Below are 16,535 nucleotides of genomic sequence, written 5' to 3'. Positions count from 1 at the left end.
ATGATTCAATGACTAGAAATGAATGAATGATTGAATTGTTGAATGAATGAGTGAATCAGTGAATGAATATGAATAAATGAATGAGAGTGAATGAGTGAGTGAATGAATGAATGAATATGCAGAAACTCCAGTGTGTCCAACCAATGTGCATCTGATTACAGGCAGTCCTTGGGTTACGTCAGACTCGACGTATGTTGTTTCGTGGTTACGTCACCATCTCCCATTTATTTATAAAACAAAAAAAAAAAGTTCCGTCATTTCGACATACGTACATAGGTGCTTTATGTTTTTTATTATTTACCACAAGTGAAGATCAGGAATTGTTCTTTCTTTTAATTTTTTTTACTGTGTCACCACATTACTGCTGTGTCTGTGCTCCATGTGAGCGACGTAGGTGCTGATGTAGGTGGGTTCCGACTTACGGCGAAAATCGCGTTCCGTGGCGCCGTAGGAACGGATCTCCGACGTCACCCCAGGACCTGCTGTGAGTGGTTTCCTCTCATATGACTTGGCGCTGGCGTTTGTTTATTCCCCTCTGAGTACGTAACCCTCATCTCTGCCCTGAGCCGTGAGGATGTGCTGTCTGCCAGTTGACGGGAGAACCTCCCTGAGTTCCACGCCCCCCCGCCCATCCGCCCGAGAGGCTTCTCTCGTCCTCTCTCCTGCGGGGCTGTCGGACCGTCCTGTCCTCAGAAGGGCGCAGTCTGTCCCACCCGCGGCCTTTCCCGTTCCCCACGGTATCCCACGGTTCGACTCCATGAAAACGATGAGTGTCTTTGGTGTGGTTTTTCGTTTCTTTCTTTCTTTTCTTGAAACGCCAATTCCACTTAATACTTCCTCCTCCAAGTTCCCACGGCTTTTCTCTTGCTTGGTTTCAAACTCTTCCAATATTTTCTATTGTCTCCTGTCTCCTGGACCCCATGGTTACAAAATCAAACAGGACCCAGCAGCTGGGCCTGGGCCGTGCCTGGGGGGCGCCCCGGCCTCTCCTCTCCACCTTGGCCGAGCCACTGATTCAGTGGAAGGGTTCCCGGAGCCACAGGGCGAGGGGACGGGGGAGCCCCTGGGGCCGGCCTCACGGGCTGGTTGCGGCGTTGCTTCTGCCATGGAGCTCCAGCTGCCAAGATAAACATGCGTTTGGAGATCAAGTGGGAACCCCCAGAGGTTTCGCCTTGGAAAAATAAATCTGCAAGTGTTGGGCCAAGAGGCCCTCTGCGTCCACACCCAGGTCTGCTCAGCCTGCATGCGAGCGTCGGAGGGAGCGCAGGAGGCAAGGATGCTGGCGAGGGCGCCGGGGAGGCCCGGCTCGGAGCGGAAGAGGGGGCTCCGGGCGGAAGCCCCCGGCGCTGCTGCTCCCCAGTGTGTGCCCTTGAGCTTGTCCCCTTCACCTGCCGTCTGCGGCAGGCATGGTGGCGGGACCCCTGCGTGCCTGCGGTGAGGTCAGAATGAAGTGCGCACACAAGCACATGCACAGCGTGTGGCACAGCGCCCACCGCCGTGGGAAGTGGTGGCTGTGATTTTTATTAGCTATTTCTCGAAGCTGACCGGCTGTTGCAGGGTCTTAGTTTCAGAAGGTACCTGGTACTTCCAGTCAATCAGCCATTCTTGCCCACTCTGCCTTCAGAATACAGTTGACCTCTTTAAAAAAAAAAAAAAAAAAATATATATATGTATATATATTTTTTTATTGACCTCAGAGAGGAAGGGAGAGAGAGAGAGAAACATCAATGATGAGAAAGACTCATGGATCGGCTGCCTCCTGCACGCCCCACACTGGGGATCGAGCCTGCAACCCGGGCATGTGTCCTGACCGGGGATCGAACCGTGATCTTCGGGTTCATAGGTCGATGCTCAACCACTGAGCCAAGCTGGCCGGGCCAGTGGACCCTTTTTAAAATATATATATATTACTGATTTATCATCATTGATGTTTCTATCTCTCTCCCCCTCCCCCTTCCTCTCTCTCTGAAATCAATAAAAACTTATTTAAAAATAAAAAGGAAAGTGAGCAAGGAAGGCAGCCAGTGCGGACAAAGAGCTTTGTGTCCTGTGGCGCTCCGGAGCATGGGAGGCTAGGAGAAGGGTAAGGCAGATCAGAGGGGACCCCGGAACACAGTGCCCTTTCCCGCCTTGGCACTTGGGGTGAGGAGCGGGGAGCGGGGAGGAAGGACGTTTTTGCCTCTGCACAATGGCGAGCGTTGTCTCTCTCAGATCACACCCCTCGGAGTCCCCCCTGGAATGTGTGATGACGGAGGAATCTGTGGCCGAGTAACCACGTCTGCTTCATCCCGTTCTTTTTTTTTAAGTTTATTTTATCTTTTTAGAGAAGGGAGAGGCAGAGAGAGAGAGAGAGAAACACCAGTGACGAGAGAGAATCATGGATCGGCTGCCTCCTGCACTCCCCACACTGGGGATGGAGCCCGCCACCCGGGCCTGTGCCCTGACCGGGAATCAAACCCTGACCCCCTAGTTCATAGGTCAACGCTTAACCTCTGAGCCACACCGGCCCGGCCAGAATCGATTTTCCTTGTGCAGGGGTGTCTGCCGTCCGTCAGAGCAGTTGTCCCCTCTGACCTCTGCCCGGAGGTGAGCCCTCCGTCCCGGTCACTAATGATATGTCCACACATTCCTTTGGGTGGGCGAACACTGCCCCCCTGGAAGGGGCAGGACATGGGTGGTCTTGCTCTGGGATGGCCGCGGGCACGAGTGCTCGGACCCCAGCCCTCCCGCTCGGCGTGGGGAGGCTCAGAGGCCGCCCAGGTGCGCACATCGCCCCCACCCCGCGCTCCCCTGGCTCCGCGCCCACGCCCGTCGGGGCGCCAGGCTTTGCAGAAGATCCGGCAGAACAAAGCCCCCTTGTTGCTGTCACACCTCCCTGTTCCAACGTGCCAGGCCCCCCTCATCCCGGTGAGCCGTCTGCCAGCGAGGTATCCAGAGCGAGCCAAAGCCGGCCGGACGCCCAGACTCAAAGCGGAGAGCCATCTGCACACCAGGGCACCTCCTGGTGCGTACCTGGCCGCCTGCTTCCTCCCGGCTGCTGTGTTGGTGTTTAGGCCACAGTCGGCGTTGTTCCAGGTGGATGCGTCCACAGTGGCTGCGGGGCAAAGGGCAAAGGGCAAAGGGCAAACTGTTGGGCGATCGCCGTGGTGCCGTCAATGCCGCCCAAACCCTCTGGGGGCCAAGGCGCGATGCGGTTGACTAGGACGGTTTGGGGCACAAACCCACTTGGCTGACGAGGTCACGGCATAGGGTCTGGACTGGGCCCCTGTGTGGGGGCCAAGAGCTTCTCCAAGGCTCTCCGATGGCGCCAGCCCTGGCTGGGGTCCCCGAGCCACCGGCAAAGGTGCCAGCTGGGGTGAAGGTACCTCTCGGCCAGGCCAGCCCTGAGCTCGGGAGGAAGCAATGGGGCTTATTCCCGCTGCCGGGAGCTGAGCGCCTTAGACGTCGCGGAATTGTGGTCAGTTTCACCCCAGCTCTCTGACTTCCCACAGGCCTGCGCAGAGCAGGCTCCCACCCCGTTTGTGATTTCTTAAAATATATTTGTACTGCTGTCAGAGAGGAGGGGAGAGGGAGAGACGGATAGAAACATCCGTGATGAGAGGGCATCATGGATCGGCTGCCTCCTGCACGCCCCCCACACTGAGGGTTGAGTCTGCAACCTGGGCAAGTGCCCTGATTGGGAATCAAAACGTGACCTCCTGGTTCATAGGTCGATGCTCAACCACTGAGCCACACCGGCCGGGCTCCACATCTTTTAAAGCAAATTCCAGAAGGACTTGGATGTCCCGAGAGCAGCGTGGAGGCTTGAACACGTACAGGGTCTTCAGCATATAGTTCTGACTGAGCCAGTATATGACTGGTTTCAGAATGAGTGAAAAGTGATATATTACATTAAAGGGGGAGATGTAAGTGTGTTGGGATGTCTGTTATCTGAGGGCAAGATTTCTCTCATCTCAAAAGGACCATAAGGCCCGGCGGTGTGGCTCCGTGGTTGAGCATCGACCTATGAACTAGGAGGTCACGGCTCGATTCCTGGTCAGGGCACAGGCCCGGGTTGCGGGCTCCATCCCCAGTGGGGGGGCGTGCAGGAGGCAGCCAGTCATGATTCTCTCTCACCATTGAAGTTTCTCTCTCTCCCTCTCCCTTACTCTCCAAAAAAAAATAAAAACACATTTAAAAAAAGGGAAGAAACGTAGGAGAGGCCCTCAGTTACTTGCCCTTCTGTCTTCAGCTTCCCGGATGTCACGTTCATAAAAGCACCGGGAGACTCCGCAGCGACCACTGCCCTCCGTGTGAGACCCTCGCGTGCTTGGCAGAGTGTTTGCTTGACAAATACTTTCTGTTCAGCTCTCTCTCTCTCTCTGTCTCTCTCTCTCTCTCTCTCTCTCTCGATAGATAAGATCTGTCCGGGGCTCACTACCTGAGACGTGCTTTCCTGGCATGCCTCATTGAACCCTCCACCCCGGGAGGTGGCTGTCAGTCTCATCTTACCAATGTGGGGGGGGCGGGGCTTAGAGAGGTGGCACGGACGCCATCATCACCCAGGTGCTAGACAGCAGAGTGGGGGGCACACCCCCCCCCCCGAGACCAGAGCCTGCCCACCTCAGCCCCTGCTGGCCCAGGAGGTGCGCTGTGGCTTATGTCCCCAAGAATGGCGCCACGGCTGCGTGGCAAACTGGCTGCTGAGTCGGGTCCGATTAAATAAGCAACATTCTGGTTCTCTTGGAGCAGGGCATTCAGCATCCTTTTTAAAATATATATATTTTATTGATATCGGAGAGGGAGGGAGAGGGAGAGAGAAACATCCATGATGAGAGAGAATCAGGGATCGGCTGCCTCCTGCACACCCCACATTGGGGATGGAGCCCATAACCCTGGGCATGTGCCCTGACCGGGAATCGAACCTCAACCTCCTGGTTCATAGGTTGATGTTCAACCACTGAGCCACACGGCCAGGTGCAATGTCCTTATTTTCGCATCCTGTCAGCAGCAGGAGCCCCGCCCAGGCCCCCTCAGGCCACGGGAGGGAGGGCTTCTCGTGGCAGGTTGACTGGAGCTCAGGATGCTGAGTCAGCATCCACATGGCAGCCAGCTTCCTGAGTTGGGTGTGGGGACTTCTTTACTGAGGGGCTCTCGTGTCCTTGCCAGGGGAGTGTTTATGGACTTTTGCTCAGGACCTGGTGCCCAGAGCTGCCCTCGGGCCTGGCCTGACCTCCCCCCACCCTTGCCCCACTCCCACACGCGGCCCAAGAGCCAGGGCCACCCTCGAGGGGCCTAGATCAAAAGTCCCCTCGGTACTGCCCTCGACCCTCGGCCTGGGTCTTTGAAATCCCGCCTTTCATCCCCAAGAGGGTGGCTTCGCTGGGCCAAGAATTCGCAAGAAGTGTGGTTTCTTCATCATTCTGAGAACGCGGTTCTTTTTTCTCTGCTGACTTGGCACGCGTTTCTGCGCACGGCCTTGCATTTTATGCTTCCTGTGGAAATAGAGCTGCTAGCGTGAGAGGGAGTGAAGCCGTATGTCAAGGTCGTCCCAGGCAACTTTCTAGAGCATTCCATTGCACGGGTCCTTGGAATAGAGTCAAGGCAAATTGTAGACACAGCTCACGTGGTCCATAGGCGTCCTGACTGGGGATGAGCCCGCAACCCAGGTATGTGCCCCGACCGGGAATCGAACCGGCGACCTTTCGGTGCACGGGGTGACGCTCAACCAGCTGAGCCACACTGGCCAGGGCACGCTATTTCCTTTTAACTGTGGTTCACAAATTTATTATTTTTATATTTTTAACTTTTTTATTTTTGAGAGGAAAGGAGAGGGAGAAGGAGAGAGAAAAATCCATGATGAGAGAGAATCACGGATCGGCTGCCTCCTGCACACCCCCTACTGGGGATCGAACCCAGGCATGTGCCCTGACTGGGTATCGAACCATGACCTCCTGGTTCCTAGGTCGAGGCTCAACCACTGAGCCACGCCCTCCAGGCCGGTTCACAAATTTAAATCACACCTCCATCCACTTAGGGCACGGGGACTTGGGAATGAGCCTGAACTCAGGACTTGATCTCAACCACCGTGGTTGCCAGTGAATAGCCGTCAATTTCTTTCTTGTCGTTGGCACATGGCATCCCGGTGACAACCAGGACGGTGCCGGTGCCGTGAGCGGTTGGTGGGAGCCCAGGATGGTCCGAGGCGTGGGCAGCCGGGCCAGCAGCTGGGACTGTTTACCCGGGACTGTTTGCCGGATGAACCAGAGTTTACACTGTCCTGTGTTGACTTCTGGAATCTGCAATCCCCTGGCAAGTCTGTAAGAATTATGTGCTGACGCCACGCAGTTTTCTCCCGACAAAGAAAACAAGGAAACCTCCTTGCCCCCAGTTTCCGCACCAAAAAGGCGCTCCTCCCAAGAAGCGGAAGCGGGCGGCGGAGGCACAGTGTCTGCCCTGAGATGACACGGCGGGGGACGGGCCGGGCGGCTCCCGGGGACGCGGTCCCCGATCAGGAAAAACTCGCCGCAGCCCTTCTTGCCTGTCCTCAGCATCTCGATTTAAAAAATGTGTTTTGCCAGGGGTGTGGGAGAGAGGGAGTTGGGATAGAAGCACACAATTGTGTGTTGACCGTGAACTTCCTTCATATCAGAATCAAAATCTAGGGGACTTTAAAAATATATACACACTTTTTTTTTTAATTGATTTCAGAGAGGAAGGGAGAGCGGGGGAGAAAGAATCATGGATCAGCTGCCTCCTGCATGCCCCTAATTGGTGGTGGAGCCCACAACCTGGGCATGTGCCCTGACTGGGAATCGAACCGTGACCTCCTGGTTCAGAGGTCGATGCTCAGCCACGGAGCCACGCCGGCCGGGCCTGGAGGACTCTTGTGTGTGTGTGTGTGCACCTCCTCTGCCTCTGTCCCATGTCTCCTGGGATAAGTGAAATATAACCAATGACTTCAGTCTTCATAGCAAGTACATATTCGTTCTATTCTGTTTAAGCCACACACAGGAAGAAGGAGACAATTAAAAAGAGCTGTAATGACTTCACCATTTCTTGGAGGTAACTGCTGTTAATATCACTGCCTCTATCCCTTGAGTCTTTTTATCTTTAGGATTAAGAGCATTTGGACCTGGCCACGTGGAACCTCCCCTCCATCCCACCCACGTCTCTGTATAAACACATTAAGGTTTAGGGAAATCTTCTGAGTCTGAAAAGATTATTCACTGTCGTTGGTTTATCAGAACTTTGGTGAGGGAGGCCCGGGGTTTGCCTGGAGGAGCGCGAGTGTCGGAGAAAGAGAGCCCTGCTTCTGTCTGAGGCTGGTGGCCCAGCCTCCATTTCTCCGTCTGTGAAATGGGGCCATGACCCTTGCCAAGTCAGGAAGGGCCAAGCATTCGAGCAACACCTGCCCGTGGACAGGACCCTAATAAATGCTATTGCCTTCCGGCTTCCCTTGTGTTCCAAGAAGCTCTGCCAGCATGTGCAATTGATGCTTTTATTTTTTTGAATATATTTTTATTGATTTCAGAGAGGGAGGGAGAGGGGGAGAGAAACATCAATGATGCGAGAATCATTGATGGGCTGCCTCCTGCGCGCCTGAGCCCACGACTCGGGCATGTGCCCTGACCGGGAATCGAACCGTGACCTCCTGGCTCATAGGTTGACGCTCAACCACCACTGAGCCACGCCGGCCGGGCTGAGTTTTCCTCTTTTGTGGACGAGCTCCGATGTGGGGATTAGGTGGGTGTTTGCCGGTTGGTGCCTTTGCAGCCGGAGTGATGGGGTCTCTGCCAGCCGGCAGCTCACCCTCCCTCTGGACGGCTGTTTCCCCCGGGGAACGGGGAAGAGCGTGGCCTTTGCTTCCCGCTGAAGCTCATGGTTTCGTGCCCCTTTCACCCTGCAGCCCTTACTTTACAGCAGCCTGGGGTCCCCCCGACGTGGTTGTGGGATTCCGCGCGCTTGCGCACCGTCGCCCGTAAATGCACTCGGGTGTGTCCGGGCCCTTTCTTTCTCTTTCCCTCGCTCGGCTCCAGGACCAGGGTGCTCACAATCGCAGTGAATCGTAAAAAGCACTGGACCGCCCTCGCTGGTTTAGCTCAGTGGATAGAGAGTTGGCCTGCGGACTGAAGGGTCTCAGGTTCTATTCCCGTCAAGGGCACATGCCCGGGTTGCGGGCTCGATCCCCAGTGTGGGGTGTTCAGGGGGCAGCCGATCCATGATTCTCTCTCATCATGGATGTTTCTCTCTATATCTTCTCCCTTCCTCTCTGAAATCAATACAAATAAAAAAGTAAATAAAAAGCACTGGACCTTGCCCGGCCTGTGTGGCTTAGTGGATTGAACCTTGTCCTGTGAACCAGGAGGTCACGATTCAATTCATGGTCAGAGCACATGCCCCGGTTGCGGGCTCCATCCCCCAGTAGGGGGCGTGCAGGAGGCAGCCGGTCCGTGATTCTCTCTCATCATGGATGTTTCTCTCTCTCCCCCTCCCTCTCTATTTAAAAGTCAATTGAGCCCTGGCTGGTTTGGCTCAGTGGATGGAGCGTTGGCCTGCGGACCAGAGGGTCCCGGGTTCAATTCCGGTCAGGGGCGCATACCTGGGGTTGCGGGCTCGATCCCCAGTGGGGGGCATGCGGGAGGCAGCCAATCGGTGATTCTCATCATTGATATTTCTATCTCTCTCTCCCTTCCTCTTTGAAATCAATAAAAATATATATTTTTAAAAAGTCAATTGGAAAAAAATAGCCCTGGACCTTCACCCACCCTCGTGTGAGAACATTTTTTTTTTTTTAAACTAAACCGAGCCTTTGTTTCTAGCTTTCCAGAACTCCTCTGCGCCTTGGGCAAATTAAAAGGCAATTACTGGAAGGCTCTGTGCTGAGCGGCTCCCCAGCCTGTGCGTTACCTCAGCAGAGAGGGGAGTGGGGACTGGGACCGCCTGCTCCGGCCCGGGTGCGGCGGAGGCTGGGGTCGTGTCCATGTGGCGGTGAGTGTGCTGGGTCAGCAGACGCCCCGGGGACGGCAGGCTCGGCACAGCTGGCCTTGGCTGTCGCCCTTACCCCCTCGCCAGACGGCTTCTCCCGGGCGTGCTCATCGGATTGTTTGTAATTAATTTATTGGCCCCGGAGGCCTGGCCTGGGCCTGGGATGGTGCTGCTGGGTGTGGCTTTAAGCGCACGTGCGTGTGTGTGTGTGTGTGTGTGTGTGTGTGTGTGTGTGTATGTGTGTGTGTGTGTGTGTACCCATGTGTGCATGCAAGTGTGTGCATGCATGTGCATGCATGTGCGTGTGTGTGTGTGTGTGTGTGTGCACTGCACATGCATACCAGCAGGGCTGCGTGGGAGTGTGCGTCTGGCTCACTGCTGGCCACTTCACAACAAGCCACAAAGAATGTTTTGGGTGTTTTTTTTTTAAATAAAACCAGAGAGATGCCCTGGAAGGCCCTGAGGAGCCAGACGGCGTCCTTGCTGGAGGTCACGGTCACCTGCACGGCTGGGTTGGGATGTCCATGAGCAAGCCAGCGTCGCGCGGCCCAAAGCCATTCTCTGTCCCTTTCATCCGCACGCTCTCCCCCGGGCCCCGCGTGCTGCTGGTTTCTAGTGGAAGTGGACACACGGAGTGGTGCCCGGCTCGGTGGACCCCGGGTCCCAGCGCGTCTCCCTGCCGCGGGGAGGCTAGCAAGCGGGCCGGGGGCTGCTGGAGGGACCAGGCAGGAGGGAGTGGCTCAGATCCACCCCAGGGTGAAACGATATCCACAAGGAGGATGTTACCCGGCCGGTGTGGCTCAGGGGTTGAACATCGACCTAGGAACCAGGAGGTCACGGTTCGATTCCGGGTCAGGGCACATGCCCGGGGTGCGGGCTCCATCCCCAGGGTGGGACGTGCAGGAAGCAGCCGATCCATGATTCTCTCTCATTGTGGATGTTTCTCTCTCTCCCTCCTCCTCCCTTCCTCTCTCTCTCTGAAATCAATAAAAATATACTTAAAATTTTTTTAGAAAAACACTTGATAGGCATCTGTTTTGTTACTGTTATTACTAGGCTGAGGCAAGAGCGTCGCGTGCCCACCGATCCCGCTGTGAGCTCCGGAAGGCAGGCCCAGCCCGTGCCCCGCGTCACCCCGTCTGCCCTCTCTTCGCCGTGCGTGACGTGCGGGTCTGGGCCTTCCTGGCGGGGCGGACCCGGACTCTGAAGGCTGTGTCTGTGTCTCCGCTGCAGGCATCGCTTACTTAGGAGGCGTGTGCAGCGCCAAGAGGAAGTGTGTGCTCGCCGAGGACAACGGCCTCAACCTCGCCTTCACCATCGCCCACGAGCTGGGCCACAAGTAAGTGTGGGACCCTCGGCCTGTCTAATGCCTCTCCGCGGACGTGTCTCTGCACTCCAGTTCCCGCGGGCGGGGTCCGTGCTGCCCCGTGCCTCTGCTTCTTCCACGGCGTGGACCCCAAGCTCCCCCAACCGCAGGCTCGGAGGGTTGGAATCTTTCTTTTTTAAAAATATATTTTTTATTGATTTCAGAGAGGAAGGGAGAGGGAGAGAGAGAGAGAGAGAAACATCAGTGATGAGAGAGAATCATGGATCGGCTGCCTCCTGCACGCCCCACACTGGGGATCGAGCCCACAACCTGGGCACGTGCCCTGACCTGAAATGGAACCGTGACCTCCTGGTTCATAGCTCGACACTCAACCACTGAGCCACGCGGCCGGGCTGTGGGTCCTTGTTGGAATTAGGGCTGTTGTATCACCGACGGTCGGGGTCGGTCTTTCTTGCAGACCTAAAAGGGTCTGCGGGCAGGCAGGGCGCCGGGGTCTGCTTTGCCATCAGGCCGTCCAGGCTCGGTTTCCAGATGCGCTCCTGCCTGGCCCCCCGGGTCCTGCCGTCCTTTGCTACTCAGCTCCCGGGGCCGTCAGCGCCGGACTGAGGGGCAGTCGGGCACGCGAGCAGGGTGCTCCGGTCTCACGCCAAGGTGCGTGGCCCCGGACCAAAGTGTGCGTGTGAGCGTCCTCCCAGCCCCGTCTGTCTGATCCAGCTTCCAGAACCGGACAAAACGCTGGGGCTCCTGTCCTCTTGTGATGATACTTTCTCCACGTGCTGCTGAGCGTGGCCGGGTCTGGCCATGCTTTCATGGGCAAGCCCGCTCCCGTGCTCCCTGCCATCTGCCTCGGCCACGTCCCTCCTCCTCCTCCGGTGTCTGCCCTGAGCGGCAGGACTGGCTTCCCAGGGCCCCCTCCTTTCCCCGCCCCCGCCTCCCTCTCCCACACCAGCCAAAGCAGGCTCTCCTTCTGCCCCTCTCTGGGGTGGTTGTGAACGGGAGGGACGGGGCAGCTTCCGGAGCCGCAGGAGCTTCTGGCTGGTGGCCCCATTCAAGTGGCCTTTGTGCCCTAAGCGGGGATTTCCCGCTGCCCAGCAGTGCCAGGAATCGCATGGAAATCACCAAGATTTCCTTTGGCGTCTGACCCTGGATGCAGAGTCCAAGGCGAGGCAAGGACACTGCTTGAAGCCCGGCCCCATGGCTCCGTGCTTGAGCGTCGACCTATGAACCAGGAGGTCACAGTTGTTCGATTCCCAGTCAGGGCACATGCCCGGGTCGCAGGCGCCATCCCCAGTGTGGGGCGTGCAGGAGGCAGCCGATCCATGAATCTCTCTCTCTCTCATCATTTCTATCTCTCTCTCTCCCTCTTTTTCTCTCTCTCGCCAATCAATGAAAACATATTTAAAATAATTGAAGTATTTTCCATGGGGGCGGTTACTAGAACAGCTTCCGCACCCTGATTTTGAAATCTCTCCCGCCCTCCCTGGTCGTCCTCACCTGTGCTTGGAGACACCCACACTGGGGGGCTCCGTGTCTCTGGGGGAACCACACACTGAGAGGCTCTGTGCCCGGAACCCCTTTGCCTTCTACATCCCGGATGGGATTCTGGAGGGAGGACCTCCTTCCCTGTCTTAATAACCCGCTCTCTGCTACAAAGTGGCCGCTCCTTCCCTGTCTTAATAACCTCCTCTCCGCTACAAAGTTGCCGCTCGAATAACCCCTCATCGGCTACAAAGTTGCCGCTAGTGAAAATACCAATTACCGCTTGGGCGCCGCTCCTGGCGTTGCCGGAGACGGCATCCCACCCTCTTCCCAGGACGGCTGCTCCGAGCCGGAATCCGGAGGGGCTTTGGGGACGAGCTGAGAGCTGCGTACTCCATCATTAAGGCGGCCAGGAGAAGCTATTTTTATCCTGCACCTTGAATGCCAGTTGAAGCAGGCGTGATTAACTGTAAGGAGCCTATAATTTGCACTAGGGGAAGTGAAGATTTTTTTTTTTTAAAGATAAAAAGGATTGCTTCAGAAGAGCCTCTAAATAAATAAATAAACGGAAAAGAAAGAGCAGTAACAAAGCCGCCAGGGTTTCAATGGTGTGGAAATTTCAGAAACAAATCTTTGGCGTCTAGAGAGACAGCACTTCACGGAAAGCCCCTCAGAGTAGCGTTTCATAATTGAGCAGGAGGAGGTTTCCGAGTCTGAAATCCCTCCGTTCCTGAGACTCTCCACCCTCAGGGTCTAGTCCGTAGGTGAAACGTGTGGGCCTTGAACTTGGGGCAGGGCCAGACTCCACCAACCGCAGTGCGCTCCCTGGACGCGCCGAAGCTGTGCGCCTGGATTTCCCGGGGAGCTGTAAAGGGTCCAGATGTTTCTCCCATGCACTTCATTTGCCGGGGTGGCATCTAAATATTTTGATTATTTCTTTCTTTTACGTTGAAAGGAAGCGAGCTACAGAATAATATTTTTTGCTTAATATATTTTTATTGATTTCAGGAATGAAGAGGGAGAGAGAGAGAAACATCAAGGATGAGAGAGAATCATCCATCGGCTGCCTCCTGCACAGGGATGGAGCCCGCAACCTGGGCACGTGCCCTGACCGGGAATCGAACCGTGACCTCCTGGTTCAGATGTTGATGCTCAACCACTGAGCCACACCGGCTGGGCAAGACTTTTATTCCCCGAGTGCAGGAAGCCCTGGGCTAGAATGAGAAGCTCTCCGTCGAGTATTGGGTCATATCTAGCTTTGCCATTAGCATAGTCCCTGTGTCCCTATGGAGAGTGTATTGGTCTTTGCCTCTACGGTGAATTCAGGCCCGACTGTGGTGGCTCAGTGGTTGAGCCTCATGCTGTGCACCAAGAGGTTGCTGGTTCGATTCCCAGTCAGGGCACATGGCCAGGCTGTGCACTCCATCCCCACTAGGGGGCGTGCAGGAGGGCAGCCGATCCATGGTTCTCATCATGCATGTTTCTCTCTCTTCCTCGCTGAAAATCAATAAAAACTTTTTTTTTTTTTAAATCCCAAACCTGAGAGAGGGAAGGCAGGCTGAGAGCCTCCTAAAACTGCCGCTTCCGGGTTTGGGGAGAGGCAGTGTGCTCCTTGTCTCCAGATCCAATCAGACCCCGGCCCTGAGTTACTGTGTGGGATGCGTCCGGGCCCCATGTGACAGGAGGCCAGTCTGTGTCCCGAATCCCACAGCCCCTTGACGTTAAAATTACAGTGTGCGCTTCACACGCCTCGTTTTTGTGAACTATGGCGCTGCCAGAGGAATGGACGCCCCGGGACGCAAACCCACAATAACACGAGCCTCTCAGTCAAGTAGTCCTTCATTTAAAGGCAAATGTCACGCCTCCCAGCCCCAGGGCTAGTCCATCAAATTGGAGCTTCACCAGGCGCTTACTTAGCGGTTGACCATTTTGAGCCGCCAAGTAGCAAGCATGACTGACACAAGTAGGTTTGGAAGGAACATCAGTGGGCCCTGGCCGGTGTGGCTCAGTGGTTGAGCATCGACCTATGAACCAGGAGGTCACGGTCAAGGGCACATGCCCGAGTTGCAGGCTTGATCTCCAGTAGGGGGCGTGCAGGAGGATCTCCCTCATCGTTGATGTTTCTCTCTCTCTCCCTCTCCCTTCCTCTCTGAAATCAATTAAAAAAAAGGAGGGTGGGGATGGGATGCTGGACCCTGGAAGCAGAGGTGAGAAGCCCGTAGGGTAAGTGTCCCTGTCCCCTCTTCCTCCTTCGGCAGCTTGGGCATGAACCACGACGACGACCACTCGTCCTGCGCCGGCAGGTCCCACATCATGTCGGGGGAGTGGGTGAAAGGCCGGAACCCCAGCGACCTCTCCTGGTCCTCCTGCAGTCGCGATGACCTTGAGAACTTCCTCAAGTAAGTCCTGGAGTCCCTCCGTGCCTTCCATGCGATGGGAAGTGCTTCCAGGAGACGCACCACGGGGCCTCCGCACGTGTGGGAAGGGGCAATGGATCTCAGAATGCTCAGCTGCCCTAAAGCATGGTCAGGGCCGGGACTCCCGTATCGGCCAAGCTTTCTCCCTCGTGTGCACCGGGTGTGACGTGTGCACCGGGTGTGCCGTGTGCGCCTGGTGTGATGTGCGCATCCTGCGAGGCGCAGGCATCTGATGTGACGTTGGGCACCCAGCTCATATTCAAAAATGCTTGTTGGTTGATTGAAATATCAGCACCGTGACCGCGCCTTGGAGCTGCTTCCTTTCTCTGCCGTGTGTGACCGTGAGTGGACAGAACCAATGCGCTCCACACCCAGGCTCCTGTGATAGCGACGCGCCTGCACCAGGGACAAGGGCTCGCTCAGTATTTCTTACTGATTGGAGAGAGGAAGGGAGAGGGAGAGAGAGAGACATCCATGATGAGAGAGAATCATGGATCGGCTGCCTCCTGCACGCCCACACTGGGGATGGAGCCCGCAACCTGGGCGTGTGCCCTGACTGTGACCTCCTGGTTCCTAGGTCGACGCTCAACCACCGCCACACCGGCGGGCGTCCCATAAGTAATGTGGAGGCGCAGCCTTCTCGGTGACTCAAAATCAAAACAAAGACCCGGGCATCTGCATGTCGACTTACCTCTTGTCTGTTTCAGGTCGAAAGTCAGCACCTGCTTGCTGTTCACGGACCCCCGGAGCCAGCACGCCGTGCGCCTCCCTCACAAGCTGCCTGGCATGCACTACAGCGCCAATGAGCAGTGCCAGATCCTGTTTGGCACCAACGCCACCTTCTGCAGAAACATGGAGGTAAGCGGCCCGGGTGGGGGGTGGGGCGGCCCAGGCAGGAGCGCATGGAGGACACAGGTATTCACACTCCACGCACCTGAGCACGCACACACGTGTATATGCATCCACACACATGTATATGCACATACACAATCAGGCATGCATATACGTCTACTGTCATGGGCATTGGCACAGTGCATGCCTAGAGAGCCGAGTGCACACATGGGTGCACGTATACACACGCTCGTACACTCAGAGTCAGATTTTGTTATGTAACGTGTTCACTAAGAAACCCACGTTGCTATAGTATGCCACTGTAGTTATTTTGTATTTGGAGTTATATTTGCATTGAATTGTTTCCTTGGTAACCTTCTGTCCTTCATCATTATGCATGGACAGGTAGTACTCTGAGGAGGGGCTCAGAGTCCCCACCCGGTGCCTCCTCGTGGGAGGCCAGGTGCTGGGCGCCCGGGAGTAGCGGTGCAGCATTTGTCCCCCAAGGCATGTGCCGGCCTGCGGGAGTTATATTTTTATTGATTTCAGAGAGGCAGGGAGAGGGAGAGGGAGGTAGAAACAGCAATGATGAGAGAGTATCACTGATGGGCTGCCTCCTGCACGCCCCACACTGAAGATCGACCTCACAACTCAGGCCTGTGCCCTGAGCGGGAATCGGCCCTGACCTCCTGGTTCATAGGTCGACGCTCAACCACTGAGCCACACCGGCCGGGCTGTTCTTTAGGTGAAATTTGAACCCAGAACCTCCTTCCACTGGACTCCATGTGCATTCTTTTGGCATTCACCATTTGGAGCCTAAAAAAGCCATTTCCTCGCCCTAAGGTTTGGGGTGAAGAACTCTGGGGAAACGCTGCTTCCGGTGGCGTGGGAGCACCTGGCTTCCATTGTGCGCCAGGCCCTGCTTCCTGGAACACCTGCATGGCAGAGAACCAAGGCAGTTAGGGCCCTGGAGACACCCCCCCCGCCAACCCCCCGCCACCACCACCAGCATCGCGTCTCCCTTGTGTGCAGAGGCTGGTGCTGTGCGCTCAGAGCTGCCCATGGAAATAAGTGCAAAAAAACACACCAAACAAACTCATTGGCATCGCCTCATTGGCACTTGTTCCAAGTCCTTGGCAAATAGAGCCGTCTCCTCTTTTAGCCAATGGTAATGTGATGTTTTTAATTCAGGAAAGCGTTTCAAGAGAGTCCAAACCTGCACGTTATAAACAGCGGGTAGTAAATATTTATTAGAAAGGGGAGACGAACTTGACCGATGAGCCAGTCCGGTCTTTTTTTTTTTTTTTTTCTTATGCCGACAAGTCACTCCTGTCCTTGTCAGCAGTCCCTGCAGAGCAGGGTCTCCCTCAAGGTGAGACTGCGGGTGGTGACAGCTGGAAGGAACAGCGTGGCATTGCCCCCTCCTGGCCCCCATTGTTTTTAAGTGATTTTTTTACAAATATATTTGTATTGATGTCAGAGAGGAAGGAAGAGGGGAGAGAGAGAGAGAAACA

At 55.7% G+C, this 16,535-nt stretch overlaps 1 protein-coding gene across 1 annotated transcript in view; it reads left to right on the top strand.

The window, feature by feature from the left end:
- The window catches only part of ADAMTS17 (ADAM metallopeptidase with thrombospondin type 1 motif 17), an 87,960-nt gene that overhangs the window by 27,655 nt on the left and 43,770 nt on the right, over positions 1–16,535 (top strand). The window contains exons 8-10 of the mRNA XM_054713343.1: positions 10,201–10,306; positions 14,032–14,172; positions 14,898–15,048. Coding sequence (XP_054569318.1) covers positions 10,201–10,306; positions 14,032–14,172; positions 14,898–15,048 — 398 coding nt within the window. The remainder of the gene's footprint in view (positions 1–10,200; positions 10,307–14,031; positions 14,173–14,897; positions 15,049–16,535) is intronic.

The sequence above is a fragment of the Eptesicus fuscus genome, chromosome 25 (genome assembly GCF_027574615.1).
Source record: "Eptesicus fuscus isolate TK198812 chromosome 25, DD_ASM_mEF_20220401, whole genome shotgun sequence".
Classification (NCBI taxonomy): Eukaryota; Metazoa; Chordata; class Mammalia; order Chiroptera; family Vespertilionidae; genus Eptesicus; species Eptesicus fuscus.
Note: the sequence above shows the minus strand (reverse complement) of the source record. Positions and strands in the feature narration are given on the sequence as shown.